Source organism: Lycorma delicatula, chromosome 2, assembly GCF_047948215.1.
Source record: "Lycorma delicatula isolate Av1 chromosome 2, ASM4794821v1, whole genome shotgun sequence".
Taxonomy (NCBI): domain Eukaryota; kingdom Metazoa; phylum Arthropoda; class Insecta; order Hemiptera; family Fulgoridae; genus Lycorma; species Lycorma delicatula.
Genome location: NC_134456.1, coordinates 142534639 through 142562336, shown reverse-complemented (window position 1 = coordinate 142562336; position 27698 = coordinate 142534639). Strand labels below are relative to the sequence as shown.

Sequence of the window (27698 nt, the reverse complement as noted above, 5' to 3'; positions counted from 1 at the left end):
ATAGTTATTCCAGATCATCAGTTTGGATTCAGATGTGGAAATTCTACCATTGAAGGAATGCACAAGTCTGTTAATGCCATCAAGAAGTGCCTAGAAGAGGAGAAATTCTGTTCAGCGGCCTTCTTTGATGTTCAGCAGGCCTTTGACAAAGGTCTTGTTGCCTCGTCTGCTCCATAAGATGAAAATTTAAGCCCTTCACCTGGTTTATACCAGGTAGAAGGGCTTCTAGTTCCTTCTACCTGGAACTATTTTGACGGGCGTTTTTCCAGGTCAGAAGCAATGATGATGAGTTTTCTGGATTCTTTGACATAAGATCAGGGGTTCCACAAGGGTCCGTCTTAGGATCAGTCCTGTAATAAATTTTCACTGCGGACCATGTCACCGTCGCCTCGTTTATTGATGATACAACAATACTGACTGTTAAGAAAGACCCACAATTAGTCTCTGCATAGCGCAAATAAATCACCATCAATTAGACATACTTGATAGGCGTACGTTTAAAAAAATGGATAAGATAAGTCAGAATAAGTGAAGTCATTTACGTTTGAAATGAGAAGAGGTGACTGTCCCCTGGTCTACCTAGACAGAATTTTTATCTCACATTCCGACCACGTACGGTACCTCGGCTTCATCTTGATCGGCGTTTGACGTGGAAGTAAGTACCGGGTAAGAGAAAAACGTTAAAGACGAGGTGTAAGAAGCTTTATTGGTTGTTAGGCAGGAATTCATACTTGTCGCTGTCCAACAAATGTTTAATAAACAAGGTGATTCTAAAACCGATTTGGACGTATTGGATATAGCTTTAGGGTAAGACAAGCAAGAGTAAATTGAGATTATATAATTTTTCCAGAATAACTTGGCCAGATCCATTGCAGAGGCCCAATGGTTAGCACGGAACGAAGAAATACATGACTATCTTCAATTACCTTATGTTCGTGACAAGGTCAAATGGTTCGGTTCAAATTATAGGCAGCGGTTAGACAATCATGTGAATTTTCTAGCAGTTAATCTCCTATACAACAGCGAGGTTGTCCGGTGACTGAAACGCCTACCTGTGCTAGAGTGTGGGAATCTGTGGCCTTACATTTTTTCAATACCGCATAAGTGATAAGCATCTTTCTATAACTTGATGAGGAGCCTCCCTTTTTCCATTTATATCCATGAACTTGTTTTATATTACTATTTGTTTGTCTTGGTTAATTATTTAATGATATAATTTTTTGGTTTTTCATTAGACCTTTGCGAACTTTCGTACCTACGTGGTCTTATTCAGTGAGAGTGTTTTTATATATATATATATATATTTATATGAACTTTACATATGTATTTATGTATGTACTTTACATTTGTATGCATATTTAGTTTTTATTGAGCTTGTTCGATGGAAACCTCTCACCTTGTACTTTTTGTAATTCGATTTACTTGTGATTAATTACTTTGAACCGATTGTAAATAAATTGTGAGGCCAAAAAAAATTCTCTAATCAAAAATTAATTTTAATTTCTGAAAATAATCTTAACATGTAGAAATGTTTTTTTTTTTAACATTCAGAAACAAATAAAACATAATTTTAAGTGTATTATATGCGTAGCACTAAGCGGAAACATATATCACATCAACAGTCCACGGGGATTCTATACAATTTCCTTATTACTCAAGATATATGGTAAAATAATGATATAAATATGCAGATTATACTGATGAAAAGGTATAATGGAATTTTATTAAAAATGTTTTATCAAAATTTTTCTAGTCTTAACGAAATTTAATCATCTTTATATTTCTTAAGCGTTCAGATGTCTTTTTCTTCATTTTTTTGTTAGTAGTTTTATATTTCTTCCTCTTTTAAAATTGTATTTCATTTATTTACTATGATATGTTTAATAAATAAAGGAAACGTACCTTTTCATTAAGCTAATTTTAACAATCTTTTTGATCTGTGGTTATAATTTTTTAAGTATCATTGCATCGACATCGTAAGACGGGTTACCTGAAACCCAAAGTTTTTGAGAATTACCTATAGAAATGTCGTTCCTTCATAATTTTTTAACTGTATACTTAACCCGAATTAAAATTTTGGGTGTCGTAAAAATGCCTAAATTTATTTTTATAACTAAACACAGTTCATTGATACTTTTTCATGACAAGTATTTTTTACAGTTTATAAATTTGTTATCTAGAATTTTTCTAATACACATATAAAAATATACTAAAATAAATTAAAGTAAGATTTATAGTAATTATTTTCTTGAGTACTGATAATGCTGATCTCGGATTACATTACTTCCTGTCCTTACGGGTATATTAACCAATGTGCATCTGTATCGTTAATAGTATTAGTGGAGGTGCCTCAATTAATTTGATAAAGAGGATTAGAGTGTCTGCCGTGTCCAAGCTTTGAAATGTGTCGAGTGCATCGTGATGCTACCCGCTTTGCCACCAACCAAATAGAGAACAGTAATGTATTAAGGTGTACTACTCGCATATATATATATATATATATAGTACTCTAGTATAGTTTCATAAGCTCAAGGTAATGTACAGTATACTGGAAATGTATATACACGCATTGTATACATGCAATGTGTAGCTAAGCATTTAAACTATCCTGTAATGTTATTTGTTTACTACACCAAGAACCTTGGCCTTGATAGTTATCTGAAATAATCACTACATTTTTAATAGTAAAAGAATATTACTTACATAACAAATTAGTACGCTGGAAATACATTTTATTTATGGGTTTAGTATTAATATAAGATCTATACATGAATTAGACTTCCCGATCGGTTTAAATCTTGTAGGCGATAAAATATAAAATACTAGGGAGCTATGAAAGTATTCTAATTCTTCTCAGGGCATTCCTCCGGAAATTGTTCGTATATTAGTAGAGAAGGTCCCGGTGGGACTCTTGAACATAATGAACGATATGTTGTCGGGTGATAACATTCCGAGGACATGGAAAGAGTCCCGTCTGGTGTTGTTACAGAAACCAGGGCAACAGGCCTCCCCCACTTATCGTCCGATCTGCCTGACGAATTCTTTAAGCAAACTGTTGGAAAAGATGCTTGATGTTAGGCTGAAGCGAGAAATTGAGCATAATGGTGGATTTTCTAGGAACCAGTATGGTTTTCGTAAGGGGAAGTCCACCCCCGATGCAGTAAAATCTGTATGTCAACTGATAGAGGCGGCAGCTGCTGGCACCCGTGGTTGTGATGCTTGATATAAAGAATGCTTTTAACTCCTTGCGCTGGGGTGCCGTTTTCGAGGCCCTAAGGAACAAGCAGGTGGACGGGGGTGTACGACGAATGGTACAAAGGTACTTGGAAGAAATACATCTGCTTTACAATTCAACGGACTCACAGCTCTCTTTTCCAGTCACGTGTGACGGCGGCCAATGAAACGATCAATCTAGTGCAGCACTGGTTGATGGATAGGGGGCTAATTTTGTTTCCTGAGAAAACAACATTCATCTGTCTGGCTGCAGGCGTTCTCTTTCTCCAATCCGGATCACGGTAGACGGAGCCATAGTCCCCCAGCTGGAATCGGTAAAGTATTTAAGTGTGTTGCTAGACCGACGACGCACGTTTTCCGTACGTGCGAGAGATATCTGATTGTGCAGGAGCGATGGTGCGGGCACTGAGTAGGCTCTTCGGCAACGTGGCCGGCCCCTGGTCATCCAAAAGGAAGTTTTACGGCCATGTGATCAATTCTGTTCTGCTGTATGGGGTCATTATTTTGTCGAAAGCTCTAGGAAGCGATCAAAATCGACAGGTACTAGAGGGTGTGCAGAGGCGGATTGCCCTCCGCATCCTTTCAGCATACTTTTCAGTTTCGACTGAGGCAGTGTTAGTCATTGCGGGCATCCCTCCATTTAAACAACTAGCCGGGATGAGGATTGGGATTATTAGAGGAGCTGATAGGAATGATATGCACAGGTGGTTATTCCGAGATTGGCAAGTTCGCTGGGACCTGTCCTCCACGGGGCGATGGACACGTCGTCTGATCCGGCAGGTCGAGCCTTGGGTCAACCGCAGCTTTGGTGAAGTCACCTACTCAATTTTTAACTGTCCACGGCGTGTTTTGGGTGTACTTACATGCCAGAAGGAGAGCTGACGATAAATTATTACAAATAACTACACTGTACTTATTCAAAAAATACTTTTCAAAAAAAATAAAAATTACTATTTTACATTTTTAAAAGAAAATTATTTTTTCAATTTTATCTATATAGGAAATACATATTATTACTATTTTTATTACGCATTATCAGGAAAATAAATCGGTGTTTCAGTTGTCACTACTGGAACTGGTACTATTAGAATTAAAGCTGAGTAACTCAATAACCAGTGACTTTACCTCCCGAGCTATTCACGATAAATTCTTTTTCCTTCTTTCTTTTGCATTTTTCAAAATTAAAAATAATATCTACAAACATATACAAATTAAAATCCAAAATAAAAATGAAAACTTTATTTATTTTTATTGATAAAAAGTTTTTTTTTCCAAATGTGTACGTTGCAATCTGTTCAACCAGTGAATAATAAGTAAACCCTCACGGCTGAATGAGACGAGGATGATATCCATGATATATAAATGAGGTATAGTCTTGTACAGACTCTTGCCGATCATTCCTGAGATGTGTGATTAATTGAACCCGAACTAAGAGTACACCGGTATCCGCTGTCTAGAATTCAACTCCGTACAAAAGCAACCTTTACTAGAATTTGAACTCAGAACCTTCGACTTTGAAAATCAGCTGATAAACAAATGATTTGAGACGACGAGTTAACCACTAGACCAGCTCGATAGGCACTGAAATAAAATAAAAACAAATTCTCTTTATATATAAGAGTTTGAATTAATACTGAATTCAAATTCTTAAAATTCAAGAATAAATAACAATAAATTAGTCCTACAATTACGTGCCATTTGACAGTAGTAAATCCTACATAAATGCATCATTAAAATATAGGAGAATAAAATTAAATGAAAGGTCCAAACCAGTTATCTATTACTACGTAACAGTATAGTATATATAACTTTCAAATAAATCAGTTTGGCAACCGTGCATCCACCGGCAAAGAGGCGAGAGATAAAATTAACCTACTCTCTACGATTTTTCGCTCTTTTAGTAATTCAATTCAAAAAATTATTTCTTCATACATAAAAAATTCCTAAAACAAAAAGGAATTTATAAAATATTATACTCATCAATTTAAAATATTGATGAAGATATGTAACAATATTGAAGCCGTATTTTCATATCAAATATTTATGAAGATAAAATGGTTGTAGAAATTGAAGAAATAGTAATTGAAGGTACATAAAAGTTGAAGATACAGATCTGAAATTTAAAGTATGAAAGTTACTAGAAGAAGAATATACTACCTGATAAACAATTTTTGAGCGGATTTGGTGTAATAGTTCTTTTTGTACAAGTGATAGAAGACTCAAAATTGTCCAATATGTCACTTCTCGCTTCTGTTGGATCCATGCCCCGATATCTTACTAGGCGTTCTTCCGCGAGTAAATCTACTGGCGGCATTCCCGCAATAACGAGTGCTGACCCTAAGCGCCTTCCACGATAATCTCTGTCGGTTGCGCCTCATCCCGAGAGCAACGCTCCAGATCGGGGCAGCGTACGTCATCATAGATGTGATCGTTGAGGCTGTAATTCTCCTCCTATCGGTTTTGAGCCCCAACGTTTTTCATTAATCTGACCACCATCGAGGTAACCCTCTCCGTCTTTTTCCAGACTTCCTCAACGTGGGCAGTTAACCCTCTCGTCCGACGAGCCAGACACCAAGGTATCTGGCCCTCCTAGAGGGGTTCATCTCCACTCCCTTCAATTCCACCGTTTATAATTTAATTCAAAATTAACCATGTGATTGCTTTTTAATAATGATTTTAGAAAATCGGTATTTAAAAAAAATTGGCCTATAATCATGAAATCCAAAAAGGTTCACTATAAAGGTAATATGGTTAAGAGTAATTGCCGTCTGTGTCTTCAGAAAAGTTATTCGGATATGAAAGTTTTTTTCCTAACACGTCTGCCTTACTACCGAACGCCACTAATTTTGTCAAATTTACTGATGTTAAATCATGAGTAGAAATAACTAATATCTCCATTTAATTACCGAAATCTCGTAATGAACATACATTATATGTACTCATAAACATTATCGACTCTAATGTACATTAGTTTATGTACACATTAAATGGAGAATCTATTTTATGAATACTTGGTCATTTTTTAGGAATAATAATTAATAACCCAGTAAATTAATAATTGCGTAAATGATAACAATTTAACTAAATTTTTAACGTAATAAAAGAAAAGTTAAGTAATTAGGTAATCCTAGCTAGAAACTAAAATTTACTGATATAACTTAAAAATTAAGACGGTAATAATAAAAAAGAAATAATTCAAACAAATATTTAGAGTAATTAAACTTTGAAATAAAAAATGTTTTAAATGGAATTATAAAAAAAGAAAAAAAAACAATTTAAGCCTACCTTCATAGTCTTTCCTTGTCAGTGACACCTGTTTACGTCAATTTACGAAGCCAATCTCACGTTCAATTCAAGTTTTACAGAGCCAACAGAACTTTAATCACCAGAACTTTACCAGTTTTAATTAACTCCGAACGGGCTTATACTTCCGGAACAGTATCCCCCTTGCTTTCATAGTCGGTCAGGCTCTTTCCAAACAGATTACCTTCTTTTTTTTTAAAAAAAAAAACTTAATTATAATTAAGTTCTAACACTTTAAGCCATTATAGGATTGTAATTGAATTACCCTAAATAACACTTTTAAAAAGGAAGTTGATAATAAAATTACTACGTAATAAATAATTTAATTATGCAGTATTTTAATCTAAGACTATCAGTCAATTTTCAGATACTAAAAGGAATTTAAAGAACTGTTTACTTCAGCACTGATTCAATTAAGGTGTACAAAAATAGACATTTAAATCTTATAACTTTATTAATGGTTTATATTTCAGCAAAGGATTTTCTGTTTAATCCAAAAATTTAAAAATTCTACAAATTAAGTTTTTTTGTCGTACAGTATATTATACATAGTCATTTAACCTTTTACTTTCTTGTACGAAGTAAAGGAAGTACTGTGATAGTACTTCCGAAAGACCGAAAAAAATTTCGGTTTTCAGATTTCAACGGAAATATCCATTTTGACCATCCCTGAATCTATTTTGACTAGTTACGGACGTACGTATGTACGTATATCGCCTAACTCAAAAACAATTAGCCGTAGGTTGTTGAATTTCGGATTTAGGACTGTTGTAACATCTAGTTGTGCACCTCCCTTTTGATTCCAATAGACTGAACCAAAAATGTCCAAAAAGCCCAAAATCCCAAAAATTTGGATTTTTTCTTAACTGATGTAAGAAGCCCTCATAGAGAGCTTTTAAACAATAATTCAATAAGTGGTACTTACTTTTACTGGTGCCAGATTTATAGTCAAATAAAATTTTAAGTTTCTAACAAGGAAAGGCACATCGGTTCTAATCAGACTTCCTCTCCTTTTTTTCTTTACTTTTAATTTATTTTTTTAACTTCTTTTTTTTAATTTAACTATATTGATTTATGAATATAACCCGTTATTCTAAAAGGTTTTACAATAACTGATAATTCAATAATAACAGTAAAAAAAAAATATGAAAAAAATCAGAAGTTATTAGTGGAACAAAATATTATGTAATTTTTAAAAATGTATATATGTAATTTAATAGGCATTATTACATATATAAATATGTAATAGATTTGGTGAAAGATCTGAACATTTAAAATAATTGAAAATTATAATGAAGAATTCAATTATTTTTGGATTTTCTATCATAATTTCTGTTTAATTTTATTTAATTATTCTGGAATTTCTGTTTAATTTTATCTGCATTAAAGTTAACTACAGAATGATTGAAAAATAGAATCTCACAAAAACAAGATATACACTGAGAAATACATGCCCGATCTTTAATAAATCGCAAAAAATTCTTATCTTTTAGTTCATTACTTCTCTGATATTGTCGGACAATATTCTCCCTAAGTCTCATTTGATCATCATTTCGTTTATTTGTTTTTTGTTGCCTATCATTTAATCGCTCTTTGGTTTAAAATAAGTCTTCTGATCTTATTTTGTGTACATGTTCTCTAATTTTCAAATTTTCTCTCTCTTTATATTCGTCTTCCTCTCTTAATCTTTTTATTCTTTCCTTGGGTCTTAACGTTTTCTTCCTTTTCATATACATCTTCTTGTCGTTTTTTTTGAGATACATTTCTTCATGTTATCTTCCTTTTTCCTGTATGATTGTTTCTTTTACATTTTTGATTATTCACCAAATAATCCAATAATAAAAACTGTATATTTTACACCGTAAGGTCGAACGAAGTTAACATTTGCACCCAGTACACATGAGTTCACTAAACGGAATAGTTTAATTATTATTAACTTTTATTTATATGAAATTTGAAACTTTTGTTAATCAGCAACTCCCGAAGATACGAATAAATTCTGATCTAGTACTACAAGTAATAAAGGGACTTTTACTCTATCCTAATATTCCATGTAAGATTGTTGAATTAATAATTGTATAAATATTTGATATTAATAAAAACTAATATTTCTGAAATTGTGTAACTGTTGTCTTTATTAAAGATTGGAGGATCGTATCTCACTTTCAAATGAAATAAGTTTAAATGAAGTGCAGCAAAAATTGTGTATATGTAATTTATTAGGCGTACAAGGAAGTCATGTGGAGAGATTGGTGAATTTAATCTATTACTCTAGCAAAAGTTTACTTAACTTTGTTATTCATTTCCTAATTATTCAAATAAACGAAAATAAGTAATATTAAAATATCTAAAGGTATTTTAAATTTCACTTCTGCAGCTTAAAATACGATAAAAATATATCCGAAAAAATAATTAAATTAGATTAAAAACAAATAATACGCTCAAAAAACCGTTCACAAATTTTTACTTAAAATCTAAAATCTGGATTGTTAAAAATTTATCATCAGTAAACATTGAAAAAAAACACACACATATATATATATATATATATATATATATATATAAGAAAACAAAATAAATTAATGATAAACAAATAATAATATAACCGGTATTCCATAAACTCTATACAAACTTGGATGCCAAACACGAAACACGAGACTACATCTGATAAAACTAACAAACCATCTGTGATAGATTTTTGACTGGATTATTGCGGCCTGATCAGAAATATCGGATGATTAAACAAATGTTGCATTTCGAATGGTGTCGATGGAAGTGAGGACGATTATTATTTATGGTTAAGTGATTACGGATATAATTGCAATCTTACGGATGACGAAAACCGAGCACTGATGACAGTAATTAGGTAAATACCTACTATAATTTTTATGCTTTTAATTAAATATTTACCGTTCAGACTGATTTACTGACATTATGCAAATAACAAATACTTCTAAGATGAATTTGTAAATCTGTTTAGGTGATTTTGTTATTAGAATGCCAAAAAGTAATAATATTTATTTTAATTTACCTTTTTCAATTTTCCAAACCATAGTGCGCGAGAAAAATTTCTGTTCACAATAATCAGATATTTTTCCATACGTAAATAAATGATGTTTTGTAAGTAAGTAATTTTTTTCCCACAAAATGAAGTAAAAAAAAGATTGTTTATTTGTTTACCTCACATTTCTAGCGAGAACGTGGTCGATTCCATCAAGTAACTTAATTCTAAATGTGCAAGCGGTTTCGATGGTATTCCGCCCCGCCACGTCAAAGCCAATTATTTCCAATCATATCCCCTACTCTCACCTCCCTTTTCAACTGAAGCACTTCATCTGGTGGTCATTCAGACCGGTATCTTGAAAAACAGAAATAGTTACTCCGATCCCCAAAGCCGGTCCTCCTATAATTAAAAACTTCTCTCTTATTTTTATGATTAATACTTTTCTAAAATTCTAAAACGAATCATTCAGGCTTATATCTAACATAAAACCTAACCTCTGATTTCTGAATTCCAACACGACTTAATGAAAAACCGCTTCACTTCATGTAATTTATTATCTTTTCTTTCAAGGGTTGGTCCTGCCGTTGAAAAAACAGGCCCAATGGATGATGTATACTTTGATTTCCAGAAAGCAGTCGATAAGATGACACATAGCTCCTTCTTCAGAAACTTAAAAACTATGGCTTGGCGACCAGATGATCTATTGTTTGTCATCTTATTTTAGAGATCAATAATTCGAGATCGTTTTTTTTTTTGTTAAAGAGCTGGGGAATCCCACTTACGGACGCCTAAGCAGTGTCGGGCTCGCTAACAGGTGCCGCAAGATGTTATTAATATGCGCACGTAAACCTGCGCACTACCGACTAAACCGTCACCCCTGGCTACCACCCTTCCTGGAATCGATAACGAAACATTCCTTCTGAAAGGGGGGTTACACGCCTACTAACACACTCATACGTCAAGTGCAATCGCATCATAATAGGAAAATCAACAGAAAAACATCAGTTACAGCAAACAAGATACATCATCATACATTAAGATAAAGAAAACAGATTATGAAGCTACATAGTACAAACTAAATACAAAGAAAAAGTCACACAATATATACAAATACAAGAGAAGAAAAACTCAAGAAAACAAGTCTCACAACAATATAAACATAGAAAAAATCATCAAAAAAACAGCAACAACAACAACAAAAAACGCCTGAAAAGAGACATTCATTAATTTTACACGATCAGTGCAACAACACAACACTAGAAATGCATACATCGGACAGCAGACGAAAAAAAATCTGCAGCCGAAAAGCAAAACTACACAGAATGCAGAAAATACAAAATACTACATACTACAATAAGGCCCCAGGAAAAAGGGATTAGGCCAAGATCAAAAAGTTATAATATACATCAAAAGCAAAATACTCAAATATATATGCAAAAAAAAAAATTACATCATAATATCAGTGCAACAACCTTACATCATAAACTAACCAGGGACATTTACAAACACCTTATACTTACTACCTGCGGAAGCCATCAGATATGAGAGCGGAGTGTCCGCAGCCTCTTCACGTCAAGGCGACCCCCACATGAACGGCGGACCCCCTAGTCGCTCACTGGCGAACCTGTCCGACCCCGCCTATTGTTTCGTGACTCCTCCTATGCTTGGAGATCTCTCATTATGATTTTCACATACGTACTGATCGCCTTCCAGTTTTCTTTTCTATCATTATATTCATCAATTCCTCAGGCAGGAACATCACTTCCCTGGCTAGTATATCAAGTAGTTCTGTCCTAGATCCTTCGTATGAAAAACACGTGGTATGGCGTTTCCTCCTCCTCGCATAACGGGCAGTTCTGTTCATCGTCGTGACCGTACTTATGAAGGATTGCTCCACCATGGCCCGCCACAAACTGGGTAAGGCATTAATTCAGCAAGCCATGAGCTCTCCCTCGCCAGCGCCTTACATCTCTCACCAGGCGGTGTGTCCATCTCCCTTTTGTGCTGCCGTCCCACCGTTCTTGCCACTTGTTCTCCATCTTCTCCGTCAGTGTGCGTGTCCATCTTCTTCTGTCTGCGGGAGAGAGGGTCCCAATCTCACGTAATCTTATCCGTATTTCGATTACCAGATCTATCGGAAGGATCTATCGAGTTCGTTTTGCTGGAACAACGTCAGAAAATATTTTTTTCTGCCAATTCTGGAATTCGTCAAGCTCTGTCCTGAAACCGTTATTGTTTCATTTCTTCATCAGTGATCTTTTGCAACTTGTCACTGTTAACTTTGAGTTATTTTTCGACGATCTAAATATCTATGACTTCCAGTTGTCAACAAGTTTGATAATTTTCTCCTTCAGAAAAACATCTCGGCAATTGTGAGTGGTCGCAATGAAATTGTATTCCCCTTTATTTTAAGCAAAACCGTATATGTTTGTTTCTTCCTTAAGATTCCTTAAGATTCGGTATATCCCTACACATTAGCAATTGTCCAATAAAAAGAAAGAAATGTGTGAAGGATTCAGATGTCTTGTTATACAATGAGTTGATGGTATCTAGCCATCTCGAGGCGGCCATAAATACATCAAAATGGTGTCGAAGTCTGTCTGTCCGTTTATATCTCACTATACACAAATTGCCAGTCTGATATCACCTGGAAGGCGCTACTTCAACTTGAAATAGATATCGGACATGTACAAGTAATGATTTGGAAAGCGTTTAAAAAAATTTCTTATTTTGGTTGAGGTAGAAGTTTCCCAGTTTTTCAACATCTAGGAACAAATGAGAATCACTCTCGTCTTAAGATTCCTAAAATTTCTGGGAGAAGAACCTTCTTTGACCTGGTTGGAACGACATAAGCATATACATGGTTTTGGACCTCACAACAATGTTATCGCTTTGAAATCCTGAAAGAGATTTATGAAATTTCTATCCGTTTCCTACCTCTCGCTACAACTGTCGGGCTTCCTATGAGAGATGTAAGACAATGGTGACTAAATTCTGGAATATAAATGATTCCTTTCAGGCTGATGGTTGGGTATTTAAATCTAAACTCAGAGATCTCCTGTACCAAGATTAAACAATAAAATACTACTGCTGATTTTTTTTTGGTATTTATTTTTGTTTTGTATTACTGTATGTGTATTGTTTTGTATTTATTAACCCAGCAGATCTTGGTTTCTACTGTTTTGCTGTTAAATAAATAAATTATTATTAAAGTCTTCATTTTTTTTATTTTCTAATTTATATTACTTCCCCGGCATCTAGTGATGGTAATCGTTTAATAATTTAAATTATCGTTTATTTTTAAATTAGATTTTAATCATTAATTTGTTTTGGTTCGTCTTCTTGTTCTTTTATTTGCGAATACTTTAAATTAAACAACACATTAAATTATCAGTTCATGATATTGTCAGACGCTTTAAAACGTCTACACAACTCTACTTGTTAGATAAAATGTACAATTATTAGTTTAGTAGTTATTCAAGTTACTTATAGTTCTTTTCTCTCCTCAGATGTAGTCATCACTTAATAACTATTGATACATAAACCGGAAATAAGTCTACATATAGTTATTGTACAAATTCATAATAATATATGAATAATCTATTAAATTAATATGTATTGATTATATACTCCTAGTTTATTTGAATTGTAAATAGGAATAACATGTTTTCTCAATCAAGAATCATACGCAGCAATAACCTATGCAAACATACAGCTATATCAATCAAATCAAATCTAATCTATCAATCTTCCATTCAGCTATGTACAAATTGGTAACATGATGAATAAACTCATCGTTTTGTACTGGCCTATGAGGAAGTAATCTCGCTCTCTCTCTCTCTCTCTCTGTGTGTGTGTGTGTGTTTGCGCGTGTGTGATATATATATATCAGATATATATTTATGTTAGAATATATTACATCCACTTTTTTAAATGAATCAAATCTATTTCCCTTAGGAGTTGTAGGAAAAACAAAGTTTTTTCCTATAAAGTCATATACCACATTCTGAAAGATTCTTTATGAAACATTTTCGTATATAATAAGTTAAAATCATATCTTCTCAGACTAATAATAACAATATTGTAGAATTATTTTAAATGTAAGATATCATCCTATCAATTATTTGTTTCACGAAAGTGTGCAGAAAACTAAAACGTAACAGTACAATGATTCTAATTTAATTTAATTTAGTGCAATTCATCCGACAAAAAACACTTCTCTTTACTTTAAATATAAAAATAAAGTAAAAATAACTTGTATTACAAATATTAGAAAATTATAATAAAATGATATATTTATCTTAAAAATAAAAATTTTAAGAAAGTACGTTACCGATATATTAAAATTCCATCAAGAAAAAAAATTTTTTTACCTCAATTTATTTCTTCAATGCCCGATAAGCTGCTGACTGTTGAATTATTGTCACATTTTTCAAAATTTATCGCGGTATCTTCAATAATATTTTCACACAAACTGGCTGCTTCCCATGCTTTTTTTCTTCTTCTTTACATATTGACTACAAATTTTCAAAGTATTTTTAACTACTCTGTTAACACCTTCTATCAATACATTTTTTACATCGCTTAACTTAAATGTTGTGTTATTATTCCCGATGTAGCCTTTGACATATGACTACATCGGGTTAAAATTGCAATGATTTGGAGAAAGATGCAACAAAACACTTTTTTATTTAATTTTGCTAATTTATCTATTATATGATGAATATATGTTTGTTTAACTGATTTTACTAATCTTTTACTAGTAAGTTCTACTTTTAATATGTCTTTGCAGCAATTTTCTTCGATTTTAAATATTCAACAATTTCCGATTTTCGAGTCGGGAATTTGGAATTTTTTCTGTTTTCAGGCAATGATACGAACCATTATCCATTACTATGACGGATCCTTCAACAAAGATTTCGACGAATGTTTTAATCCGCTGCATAAAACCAATCACCATTCATTTCATCGTGATTCTCTTGGGAAGATTTGGATTCAAATATCCATAAACCACCGTTCAAAACCCCATTTTTACTTTCTATGTGCGTTACTATTAACCTTTTCCAGCCGAGCTTTTCATTCCAGTTAACAAACCTTTCATAAAGGCGACTTTTGAGCTCTTTGTTTCTTTATCCACTCATACCTTTTCCCGTACATTTCCCCCATTAGCCCAAGTTTCATCTAGATAATAAATTGTCTTACTCTCTTCACGAAATCGCTTAATTTCTCTTAAATATTCCCTACGCCATGAAATAATATCTTCGTGTTCAATCAATAAAGAATTATTTTTTCTAAACATGAAACGAAAATTCATTGATTTTAAAACACGTAATGTATCTATAGAAAAATCGGTAGATAGAATCGTTATTCACGGAATTTAATATTTTGTTTAAGTTAGGAAGCACATTATCGAAAAAAATCGAATCAACTTTTTTTTTTATAGCCGTTGTAGTAAAATCGTTCAACTTTTCAATTGTTTTCACACGCTTTCGAATCTTTTTAGGGTTAGCATGTTTACTATCAATTTTGTATTTCTTTATTTTATTATATTAAAAACTGCAGTTTCAGGGTTATCTTGTTTTGTATAAGCGTTATATATAACGCTGCTGATTTTTTTTCTGAGCTTCTTAAGGGTTTTCCCGGTTTATGTTTCACGACAGAGTCACTCACTGTTAAACCGGATTGGCACAAAAAACTGGGTAAATTTAAATTAATGAAAATAAAACTTTCATAAAAATGAACTACAAAACTGTATCGTACTATATGGAGTAACGCAATAACACAGACTGAAATACTTTTTTCACTGAACTGAATAATGATGTGAAGCATTATAATGATGTTATCGTTATTAAATATCAATAACAAAGACTCAACAAAATTTTTAATTTTTATCAACAGCATGTCACGGCGCCAGACAAGTGATAGCTTACAGTGCATTATAAATACTCATAAAACAATAATTGTATTTGCACGTAAGAGTGACAGAATGATTCAGCCAACTATTAAAATATAACTCTTACGTGCTGAATTCATATTTAATCGTATATCTGCTGCACCGTTTCGTGACACGGCGAATAAAAATATTCTTATCACAAAAATTATTGATTGGCATTAGATTAACTTATGAACTGCATTTCCTATCGATCTTTTAATAATACTATTTTGCAGTATTATACATATAATAGAAAAGTATTAATTATATCAAATTTCAGTATTTATATTTTTGGATTAGTGTTGAACTTTTTTTAGAAGATTGTTTAAGAAAACGCCAGACTTACTAAGGAAAGTGGGAAAAGAAATACTTTCTCTCCGTCTTTTTACCAGCTAATGTAGGCTACGGTAGCATATCGGATTGTCTAGCTGATGTAGGCCTTTTAGAAAATAAAAATGACAATTAACTCTAAAAGTGACACCTTCAGTCTGTTCACCATAGCTCTATACTGGTATCATTACTAAGAGAAAACAATACTGACCCACGCTAATGACCATGCACTTCAGATACTATACATTCATTCACAGTCGTGAGACTGAGCAACTAATTACAGTTGGCTGACTAGACTGAGCAACTAATTACAGATGGATTGGCTAAAAGCCATTCAAACATAAAATTGTAACACATCTAAACTGCTTTAAAACAGCTACCTTAATTTCAGAAAATCGTTTCCAACACCGAGCGATCTTCACTAATCAGAAACCACATACTAAAGACTAATATTACCCGTTAAATTTTCATAAGTTTAAATTATAACATTCTCCACTGAAAGCAGGATTATACTTTAAAGAGATTAATATTCTTTAGAGACAGTCTATATAAACTGATAGTGTCATTGCTGTTAGTGTCTTATTCCTAATTTCCCATACACTTCTTAAACATATATTTTCGTTTTTTAGATTACATCAACAAATCATTTAGAATCAATATTTTTAACCTTCAAGTAAACTGTAGGAAAATTTACTGTGAAGTAACAGTTAAAATTACTAATCTAAAAAAAAAATTGTAACTTATAAAAGTAAATGAATTAAAGTTCAAAATCCGAAAAGACTCTAGTAAAAATAAAAGTAACAAAAAATAATCTACAGTTAAATATTTCGATTTGTAAATTATTGTCTGTTTAACATGTTATCTCAGCTTTTTCGGATTTTCTAAATGTTTATTATCGGTATTAATAAATGGGAAAAAATATATTAAATGATTTGTTGAAATTGTCACGTTTTAAACAATTCTATATTCAGAATGGTTTTATTCAGTTTTAACATTCCTAAATCAATAATCCTCTTTTTAAAAACTGTTCTAATAAGCGTATGTGTAAATTAACTTCATTTATTACTTTCAGAAGCTTCATGTAAATAACAAATATGTTTTATCTACAACGTATTATTTAACACAATAATACTGAAGTTATCAATAAAATATATTTATAACGAGCAAATTCTAAATGAGGAAATAATAACTTGCCGATTTCCGTGGCGAAGTGATAGCGTCTGGGCCTTTCATCCGGGGATTCCCAGTTCGAATCCCGGTAGTATTTATCATGTGTTTATCCCATAGTATTTTTCACTAAAGAAATGCGTGAAAGGCGTGTAAAAATGCAACTATCTTTTCTTCATTTCCATTATCCAGATCAGCAGTAATATCATTTGTAAGACGGAACCTCTTTCTGAGGTCCTCATATATGGTACACTCTTCTATTAGATGCTTGACTGTCAGTGTTTTATTACAAACACCACACATTGGTCTCTCTTCGCCGGTTAACAAATATGAATTTGTTAATCGGGTGTTACCGATTCTAAGTCTGGTCACAGCTACTTGTTCTCGGCGAGTAACTTCACGTCGCTTTTCCATTTATATGGATAAGTTTTAACTGAGTTTAATTTTGTATTTAAACTCCTCCATTCAGTATTCCACTTGTTTTTAACTACGTTAGTTAGACAGTTTTTAGCATCTGCCACTCTTACAGGAAGTGCATTCAAATCATCGCAGACTGTTGCCTTTCTGGCACCTTCGTCTGCGCTCTCATTACCTGTAATACCAGCATGCCCTGGAGTCCATACAAATACGCATCGCTGTCCTCGTTGATTTAAAACGTATAAAATAGACAGGATGTTTGAAATTAGGACATCCTTAATGTTTTTGTTCCGAATTGCAACAAGTGCACTTAGAGAATCGGAACAAATTAGCAATAATTTCTCTCTCTTCGCAATAATGTTCTGCGAAGCGAAGAGCTTGCTGAATGGCAGTAAGTTCTGCCGTATAAACACTGGCCATATCTGGCAGTTTCCAACAATGGGCTTCTCCATTTACATATATGGAGCATCCAACACCATGTTCGGTTTTAGAACATAAATTCTAATATGTTCTTCGTAACTATGGTTACGAAGTTGGTTGCCAAAAATTCCTGTTGGATGATCACTGCTGGCTTCTTTTTTTATTTCTCCCCGAGAGAGATCCAACCTTGTATTTACCGCTGGCAAAAGCCATGGCGGTATTTCTCTTGTGGAAATTGCTATAGTATCTGGAATAGCAATTTCGTATTTTCTTCTTAATTCGTGGTTCCTCATTCCGGCTGGTCTGGAATAGGTAACACGACGTTCATATACTGCAGCCATTGGATGATTCATGAAAAGTTTATTATTTATATGGGCAGGAAAAGCCCATACGTTTGCTGCATATCTTAACAAAAGGATCTCTCTTCTATAATGTAGTGGCATTATTCCGGCTTCGGACATTAGACTTGTCGCCGGACTTGTGCGGAAAGCGCCTGTCGCATATCTAATTCCGCTATTATGAATTACGTCTAACTTTCTTAAATGCGACTTCCTAGCGGATGAATATACAATACATCCGTAGTCTAGTTTCGATTGAACCAATGCCTTATACAGTCTCAATAATATCTCTTTATCTGAGCCTGAATTGATATTCGATAAACATTTGATAATGTTTAGGGATTTTTTGCACCTAACACTCAAGTCCTGTATGTGTAATCCCCATGTAAGGGATTTATCCAATACCAGTCCTAAAAATCTCACGTTGTCTTTCTATTGTATTGGATCATTGCCGATTGTCAACGTAGGGCGCAGTGGTATTCAGCTGCCTGATCATATTATAATGGATTTCATCCGGACCAGCAGTTGTGTTGCCTGCTTTCTCCAACGCTTTCACGAATTCTTCCATTTTAAATGGTACATTATATGAGTAATTATACTCAGTTCTAAAATTTAGTAGACCTTCAAGTTCTTCTATTTTCGCTCGAAAATCTTCTTCGTAGTTGGCCGTTTTGCTGGCCTTTTCGAAGTGATTGGATAATAACTCTGCAATTTTATATGGAGTGTCTTTTATTTCATCTTCATCTTGAAGGCTAGTTATGGGTGCAAAATTTTTACGCCCATAATAATAATAATAATAATTATTATTATTATTATTATCAGAGGTTATTAATTATTAATAAATCAATATATTTAAATAAAAAAAAGTTAAAAAAAGGATATGAAGTCTGATTCGAACCGATGTGCCTTCCCTTCTTCTTAAGATCCAAATATTTCATTAATTAAAATTTTATTTGCTATAACTCTGGAACCAATGAAAATAACAATCACTAATGATATATCGTTGAAAAGCTCTCAATCAGGGCTTATTACTGCAGTTATGAAAACTTTTAAAATCCAGATTTTTATAATTTTGGGTTTTTGGACCCTTTCCTTCAGTTGATTGCAATCAAAAGGAGAGGTGTACAACTAGATGTTACAACAATCCTACATCCAAAATTTTAACATCCTATGGCTAATCGTTTTTGAGTTATGCTTGATACATACGTATGTACAGACGTCACCCCGAAACTAATCAAAATGGATTAAGGGATGGTCAAATGGATATTTCCGTTGAAATCTGAAAACTTACATTTTTCGCTATCACAACACTTCCTTTTACTTCGTACAAGGAAGTCAAAAGAGCTTTCCTGAAATATTCTCTATTTTTTATCCTTTCCTTTTTATTTAATGTAAAAATATTCTTGTCAATGTTACTTACACGATGGTAATATATTTAATGATAAAATGATTGTGTTTATTTGAGTTATTAGCTCATTTATTATTTGTTTCATTGTTTTATTTTATTTAACTCTTATTTATTTATTGTATTTTCCAACATTCTTCAGTTATTACTTTAGTTAACTATTTTTTAATTATTGAACCTTCCAATCATTTATTGTATTTTCCAATTATTTTATTGTAACTTATTTTTCAATTGTTTTATTGTTCATATTTATACTTATTTGTATTCTTCGAGGAATATCAATGGATGCTCCTCCTTCGCGTAATTGTTTATCATGTAATTTACTTATGGTTTCACGAAGGAAGAACCGATTGTAAATAAAGCACTAGAGATAAACTTTTATCTTTATTACGTTGACTGTGTATTGAGAGATCTGCAGGCGCTTATACATGTATATATATGAATGTTGTCTTTTCTCTGTTGCTTTTCAGCTTAGAAGAATTTCAGAGCAGAGTAACAATATAATGAAAAATTAAGTTCTTATTAAATGGTATAGAAAACAGATTTGTTTAGATTATCTCTTATCTAAAAGTAATTTCTATTTCTTCTCTTTTATTATCATGCCGGAATATAAAGTTTAATTTATTTTAAGTTTGTCATATAAACAACATATTTTCATATTTAAAAAAAATGTAATGTGGGCAACACATGACTTCCTTGTACGCCTATTAAATTACATTTAAACATTTCTTTAAAATGAAAAGTATATAAAATCTTATTTCTTTAAAAACTTCTCATATATTTCAGATTTTTTAAATTTATTATTGAATTATTATTCATCGTAAGAAAGGTTAAAAAAAAGATGAAGTCTGATTCGAACCGATGTGCCTTCCCCTAAGATCCAAATATTTTATTCATTAAAATTTTATTTGACTATAACTCTTGAACCAATGAAAAACAACTTCTTATGTTATATTGTTAAATTCTTTCAATGAAGGCAATTAATGCAGTTAGGAAAAATTAAAAAATCCTAATTTTTTTAGATTTTGAGCTTTTTTGAACACTTTAGGTTCAGTCGATTGCATTCAAAAGGGGAGATGTACAACTAGATGTTACAACAGTCCTAAATCCAAAATTTCAACATCCTACGGCTAATCGTTTTTGAGGTATGCGAGTACTTACGTACGTGCATACATACATAGCTACGTACAGACGTAACGCCGAAAATAGCCAAAATGGATTCAGGGATGGTCAAAATAGATATTTCCGTTGAAATCTGGATACCAAAATTTTTCGCGATCACAATACTTCCTTTACTTCGTACAAGGAAATAAAAACTTAAAAAAAAATGGTTATAAACTATTATTACATATTAATTTAAACTTTTATACATTTAAATGTGTAATTATGTCAGTTCTTTTACTTGTAGCTGTTAATGCAGAATTATTTTATAAACAGATCTTTCAAAATTGTTGTAGGTCCACCTGCAGTTGTTGAAGTGGATATTATGGTACGAAGCATGGGACCTATTTCAGAAGTTGACATGGTAAGTTTATACTGTAAATATTGTCTTAAAAATATGCTCTCAATTTTTTAGTTAACAAATTTGAAAAAATAAACTTTATTTAAATGTATCTTTTCTTTTTAAATAGCCAACAAAAAATTAATATAAAGAATGATGCAATACATTTTTACTAGTCTTAAGGCGTCGATTGTGTTTGCTTACCTGTTCGTAACTCCAATTAATGGAATAAGATAATAATATTCTTTTTTTTATTACAATAATATTTACTGAAACTGAAAACAATGACAATTTTAACAAATTCATTAGTTAGATGAAGAGATAATTGATATATATTACGAGTAACTTAATAGTTAAGTTATAATTATAATTGTTTTTGGAATAAAGTAAAGTGATTTAAACGACTGTACTTACCCTCCCCATCAAACACAACCAGAAAATCGACTTTCTAATGCCTAATCGACTTTTTAATACCTTCTACCATAAGAGTTGTCTCCAGTTTAAATTAAGTAATCGATAACAAGATATCCATCATGATTTTTCTTAATCTATAACGAATTTATTCGATAGATAAATTATATAACTATATTTTCCTAGTGTGTTCCTACGTGGCAATCTAATGCAACAATACGTTGTGCATAAATACTACGTTGAAACAATAAGAAACCCCTCTCCATTGCCTAATGAAATGAGAATGATATGTATAACTTATAAATAAGGTATAGTCTCGTACAGACTCATTTTTGAGAGGTGTGTGTAATTGAATCCCAATTACCAAAGTACACCGGTATCCACTAATAAAAGCAACTAACTTTTACTACGAGTTGAACATCAGAACCTTCGACTTCGAAAATCAGCTGTTAAGCAGATGATTTGTGACGACAAGTTTACTACTAGATCAGCCCGGTGGGTACACTGAGAGGCGTCGCTATCGCCTCCTCTGGTAAGTTTGAGAGGCAACGAAGCTATTTCTTTAATCTTTAAAATAGCGTTTTTGACACCTCCATACCATACCTTTAAATTCATTTTATTAAATAAATAAGAATGATTTTGGATATATAAATTGTGTTTAAGAATCCTGAATAAAAATATAATCTTATATGCAAAACAGTTTTTCGATTAGCACTCTTGTTTTTATATTGGCGCTCGTCAAAGTCTCACAGTAACTATTCTAAAGATATTCAGACTTTAGACTTGCAATTGGTTAATGATCAGCTGATCAGATGATATATATGCATTATACATGAGAAAGAAAGAGAGAGGCATGTACTTATATCGAGTGTATGATACACAGTAGTACTGTATATAGTAGCGCACTCATATAGTAACCTCGATAAATTATAGGTGTATATATAACAATATACAGTAGCATGTATATACTGTAACAAGTCTGGTATAGCATCCTGAGTAACGGATTCCTGCCAATTGTTATGAAAGTTATAGGAAAGTATAATAATGGAAGGAATCCAGAAAGGGACAAAACAGAGAACCCTTTTTGTAAAGTATAGGTCCGTTTAACAATCGTCCTTTGTTATACTGCCCGCTAAAACACAATGAAGACTTGTTTTACGGTGAGAAGAGACCAGGTTTGAAATTCACGGGAACAAAAACCTCGATCAACCGTTCTCTCGCTTTGACTTGGGTCCAGTCCGGCAGGTAAAGAGGCTAGTAGTATAAATAGCTCAGTAAGACCAACTAAAAGAGAGTTCTATTAGAACCAGTCTGTAAAGCGTTGCAACGTCAGCCCACAAGGGCAGTTCTACAAGGAGTTCAGAGAGGAAAGGCTGCGAGTTGTGTGGAATTTTATGGGTTCGGCGGAGTTCTGCGAACCAATCCAGCGAGACGTTACCACATTGGTCCAGCAAGGAGAGTCATAGGTGCGATTCTGCGAGACGTCTGTCCAGCGAGGCGAGTCAGTTCTATACAAGTAAGATAACGCCACGAGTAATTCCAGTAAACCAGAAATTATCGGTGAGTTAGTACGACTATTAGATGAAAGAAATAATGCAATAGATTTCATTCATAAACTGTTAGGGTAGATAGCAAAGATATTTGCGAGGAAGCACTATACGATTGTTTGTTAATGCAAGACTAGTGGTTAAAAAGGGTTAGGACTAGCGGTTTCTTTTGTTAAGAAGTTTAGTTTTCTATTTGTCTATATGGAATAAATTCTGAACGATTATTTATTTTGAACTCTGCTTTGTCTGTAATCTGTATTTATTATTTACATTTATCACTATTTAATGTAGAATATTTTGATTGTTATTCTTTGTTCATTAAGTTCTGCTTTTATGTCATACTTACTGTTTTGATTATGAATTATTTCATGTACTTTTTTTATGTTTGATTTGTTGTTATTGACATGTAATATTATTGTCGTTCACAACTATTATCCTGATTATTATTGTGGTTGTAATTACTATATTAATATTTGTGTTCATTACTTGTTTTATTATTGTCACTTATTATTATTACTATTGTATTTATTACCATTGTTATTATTATGAATTTGTGTGGTTGTAATTATGAACAGTTTAAACTAATAAACTGTAATTATATAAACATTCTAAATTGTTAACCTCTCAATATCCTGATCGAGCCGCGGAACACGCGATAATACTATATGAAAAATATACCACTATACAGTCAACATAACCTCAAACTGAGGTTTGGAGATTTTTTAGCCTATACACAGGCAGATGTGTATATATATATATATATATAAGGAAACCCAAATTTAAGTGAATAGTATTTTCATACTCTTCATATCTCAAAACTTAAAGAAAATTAATTTGCACTTCCCAAACCTATCATCTGACCAAAGTAGAACTAAAGTAGACCAAAGTAGGTCTTATATTTACTTTAGAAAAGTAAATATTTTATTTTTTATTAATTCTACATGAAACGCAATGGACAATTCCATCTTCATTTCTATGCAACAAATGAAATCAAAACACATCCCGTCAAGTAATTTTCATGATTTATTTAATCTTCATGCCACTACGCTTTTTCAAAACAGAAATTTATCTCTGATTTTATTTTCAGAATTAGTGATCATTCTTATTTTTACAAAAAAAAATAATAATTTTGGAGCAAGTATAACTTTATGGTCCGCACTATTTTGCGGTATTAAACTTTTATTCAATAGTTTGCCTGCTATATAAAGCTTCTTTTTCATTTCAATATAAAGCATTTGTATTAATCCTACATGGAATTCTGTGGACAATTACATCTTCAATCTATGCAAAAAATGAAATCAAAACACATCCTGTCATGTTTACACTTTTATTCGATCATTTTCCCCCTACATGAAGTTTCTTTTATATTTCAAAATGAGACATTTTGACGTTATTCTTCTTTTAACGCGTTAGGAGAAACTGATCAGAATGTATTTTCAGCAAGTTACAGAAGTTGCGCGCGCCGATGTAACACACCATGAAGATTTGCGCAGGCCCAAATGGATCAGTTTTTACGCACATGCGTGTGCGTAATTCAGTCAGTCGTTCAATGCAGTTAAGTGATTTACGTGTTGTAAACATAACATATATTGAGTCGTAATAAATATATATTTTATATACACGGATTTCTGAAAACGGATATTTTAAACTGTGAATATTTTTGTTTATATTCATAAAACTTTTTTTATATTGCAGCGTATATTTACTTCTTTTTTTTAAATTGTGTATCATGATTTGAGGTTATATTTATGTAAGTATTATTTTTTATGAGTAAAATTTTTTTTTTAATGACATAAAATAGCATACATCAGATAAATTCATGATTTTTCATAAATAATTTTAAATTTACCAAAAACGTTTTTTGATAAAATACATTATCATAAAATAAAACTATTTGTGTCATGTTTTTCATATCATAAGCCGCTGATAACCCTCGTGTAATGAATTATTAATTCATTAAAAAACTCTTAGCATAGTTGAATAGAGATCTCTTTCGAATTCTAAAAGATGAATTCAGTAATGAATATATAGTGACAGTAAGATTTCATAATTTTTATATACGCCTTTAACATAATTCGCTAGTCGATTGTTAATAATAGCAATACAGTTAACAATATAGATGAAAAAAGTGATAAAAAGATTTTGAGATAAAGAATTAAATAATAGATAATTATTTATCTTACACTGGATTCAATAGTATTGATCTGTCGGATTCGAATATGCTGAAAATTTTTACAGAAACCGAAATCCATTAACAGATAGCAGTACATCAAAATTCAAGTAGATATTTCTTGATGTACCCATTGATATGCTTGAATAAAAATTATACTGCAATATGTCTACAATTACTAACAGGAGCATTAGTAATTCGATTACTAATTCTACTAGGATTACTAATAGCTTACAATAAGCAAGATTTAATCCTTGTGGGAAAGATAATGAAATTCCAGTACCAATACCACAAATTTGATAAAGCGAGAAAACATATATTAGCATTTATATATATATATATATATATATATATAAATATATATATTTATATAATATGCATTTATATAAATATATATATATATATATAGGTGATCGATTAGTATATTTTATGATGTACAGTACGGTAATGACTGTTCATTGAAATTTCGAGAAAGGTCCAGTCAAAACTTGTCGATACCCGTCAACTATTTTGTTTCTTAAAAGAATATCAATATGCTGTTATTTTAAAGATGACTGAAATTTTCAAAAATACACTCAAAATTTCAATTCAATATCTGGTTAAGATAAAGATGTAAAAACTTACTGATTAACATAATGTGATTTGATGTTAGAAAACCTCTCATTTTTAGTCAAGTAACATTGGTGAGTGTTTTAGAATATAAAGCATTAGATAAGATATCATTTCTCTGCTTGTGTTTTTCAGAAAGTAGTTACATTTTCCTTTCATATTCTTTAAAATAACTTTTTCAATGCGCGGGCTTTTTTATAACAGGTGATAATGTTATCGGTGGTCAGTTTTTCTACAGCTGTCAAATTTCAAACTGATAGCTTTAAGAACAATGAATAACTAAAGCCATGAAACACCGCTGTAGTTTTGAAAATAAATATAAAGATTATTGATTAATGAAATAATGATTGATAGGTGTAAAATATTATTTATATGATTAATCATTTTAGAGAAGAAATATCGATTAAACTACAAATATCAAATAAAATTAACTTTCAGTAATTCAGAGCTCATTTATCTTCTTCATGTTTATTACACTGAGTGGATACAATTTACCTACCTATCTTAATTATTCAACAAAAAAAATGAAACTATTAATCTAAATTGATATTTTATTGAAAAAATCTTATTATATTAAATTTACTGGGACAGACAACACCATATTTATGGTGTTATAAAACTTATCGCTTTCAGAAGATGTGCAGTGACAACTTGATTTATTTTGCTGCCCTTAACTGCTATGAATAAATATTGGGTGTTCACTTCTGACAAGTAAGTCGCAGACAACCCCCAAGGTGATTTTCTACTGACGCACATCTACCCTCTTTTATTTCTTCGTACAAAATACTCTGGCAAACATGTACACACACCAACAAGTTTCACATTATAATATATTATATTTCTTCCCACATATCTAAAAAAAATGTATATAACGGAGAGAATGAGGGACCATTTAGGGATATTATTTTTAAAATAAATCCCCCTCCATATCTTTCAGTCTATATTATTTTTATATTGTTATTTATTACTCTAAGACAGAAAGAGTCTATTTAAAACTTCAGCTAAATTGACTACATTCTTTTAAAAATATAATGATAATTACAATATAAATCAAGGGATTAATATTTTTAACCCTTTATTTTTAATTTATATTTTGTTAATTGTGTAATGATTTATTTGTTAAGTAATCTTTAAGATTCTTTAAAACTGTTTGCAGTTTCCTATCCGATAATTAGTAACAGATAATTTTGTTTTGATTTCAGACATATTCCATGGACTGCTATTTTAGGCAGTCGTGGTTGGATCGCCGTCTTGCCTATATCGGTTATAAGGATACTTTAGCATTGAGTATAACGATGTTGGAGAAAATATGGAAACCCGACACTTATTTCTACAACGGTAAGCAAAGTTACTTGCATACAATTACATCGCCTAACAAGTTTGTACGACTTTACCAGAACGGCACCGTCCTTTACTCCTCTAGGTAAGATTTATTAATTATAAATATTTATATTTTGTGCAGATCAGCAAATTCTGTTATCTTAAACAAAAAGAAAAACCTATTGAATAAAAAATTAATATTCCCATAATTAAGAAATTGTAAAATTAATCACATCAAATATTTTTACAGATTAATTTCTTGGACAAATTTCTTCACTTGTCATTTAAAAATAAGAATACCTGCAGAATTTACGCATCTCATTGGAGTATATTTAAAGAAATATTTTTACGATAACAATTTTCTGTTCATATTTACTATGTATCGTTAAATTATACCAGCAGCATCACTTGAAAACAATTTCTTTATTTTATAAACAAAAACTAAGACCTATTAAAGCCGTAGTCAATAAATAGTACGCTACCAAAATATCAAAGTTTTCTTACTTTTTATATATAAAGTATTTGGAAATAAACAGGCGTGATGTGCAATACCTTAGGACAAATTCCAGTAAAAAAAAAAAAAATTCAAT

The 27698-nt window shown here is 31.8% G+C and overlaps 1 protein-coding gene across 1 annotated transcript in view; it reads left to right on the top strand.

Moving 5' to 3' along the window:
- Positions 1–27215, top strand: part of LOC142319968 (gamma-aminobutyric acid receptor alpha-like) — a 73423-nt gene extending 46208 nt beyond the window's left edge. Inside the window, exons 3-4 of the mRNA XM_075357647.1 lie at positions 21008–21075; positions 26991–27215. Of these exons, the coding sequence (XP_075213762.1) occupies positions 21008–21075; positions 26991–27215 (293 nt within the window). The remainder of the gene's footprint in view (positions 1–21007; positions 21076–26990) is intronic.
- Positions 27216–27698: the final 483 nt, after the last annotated feature.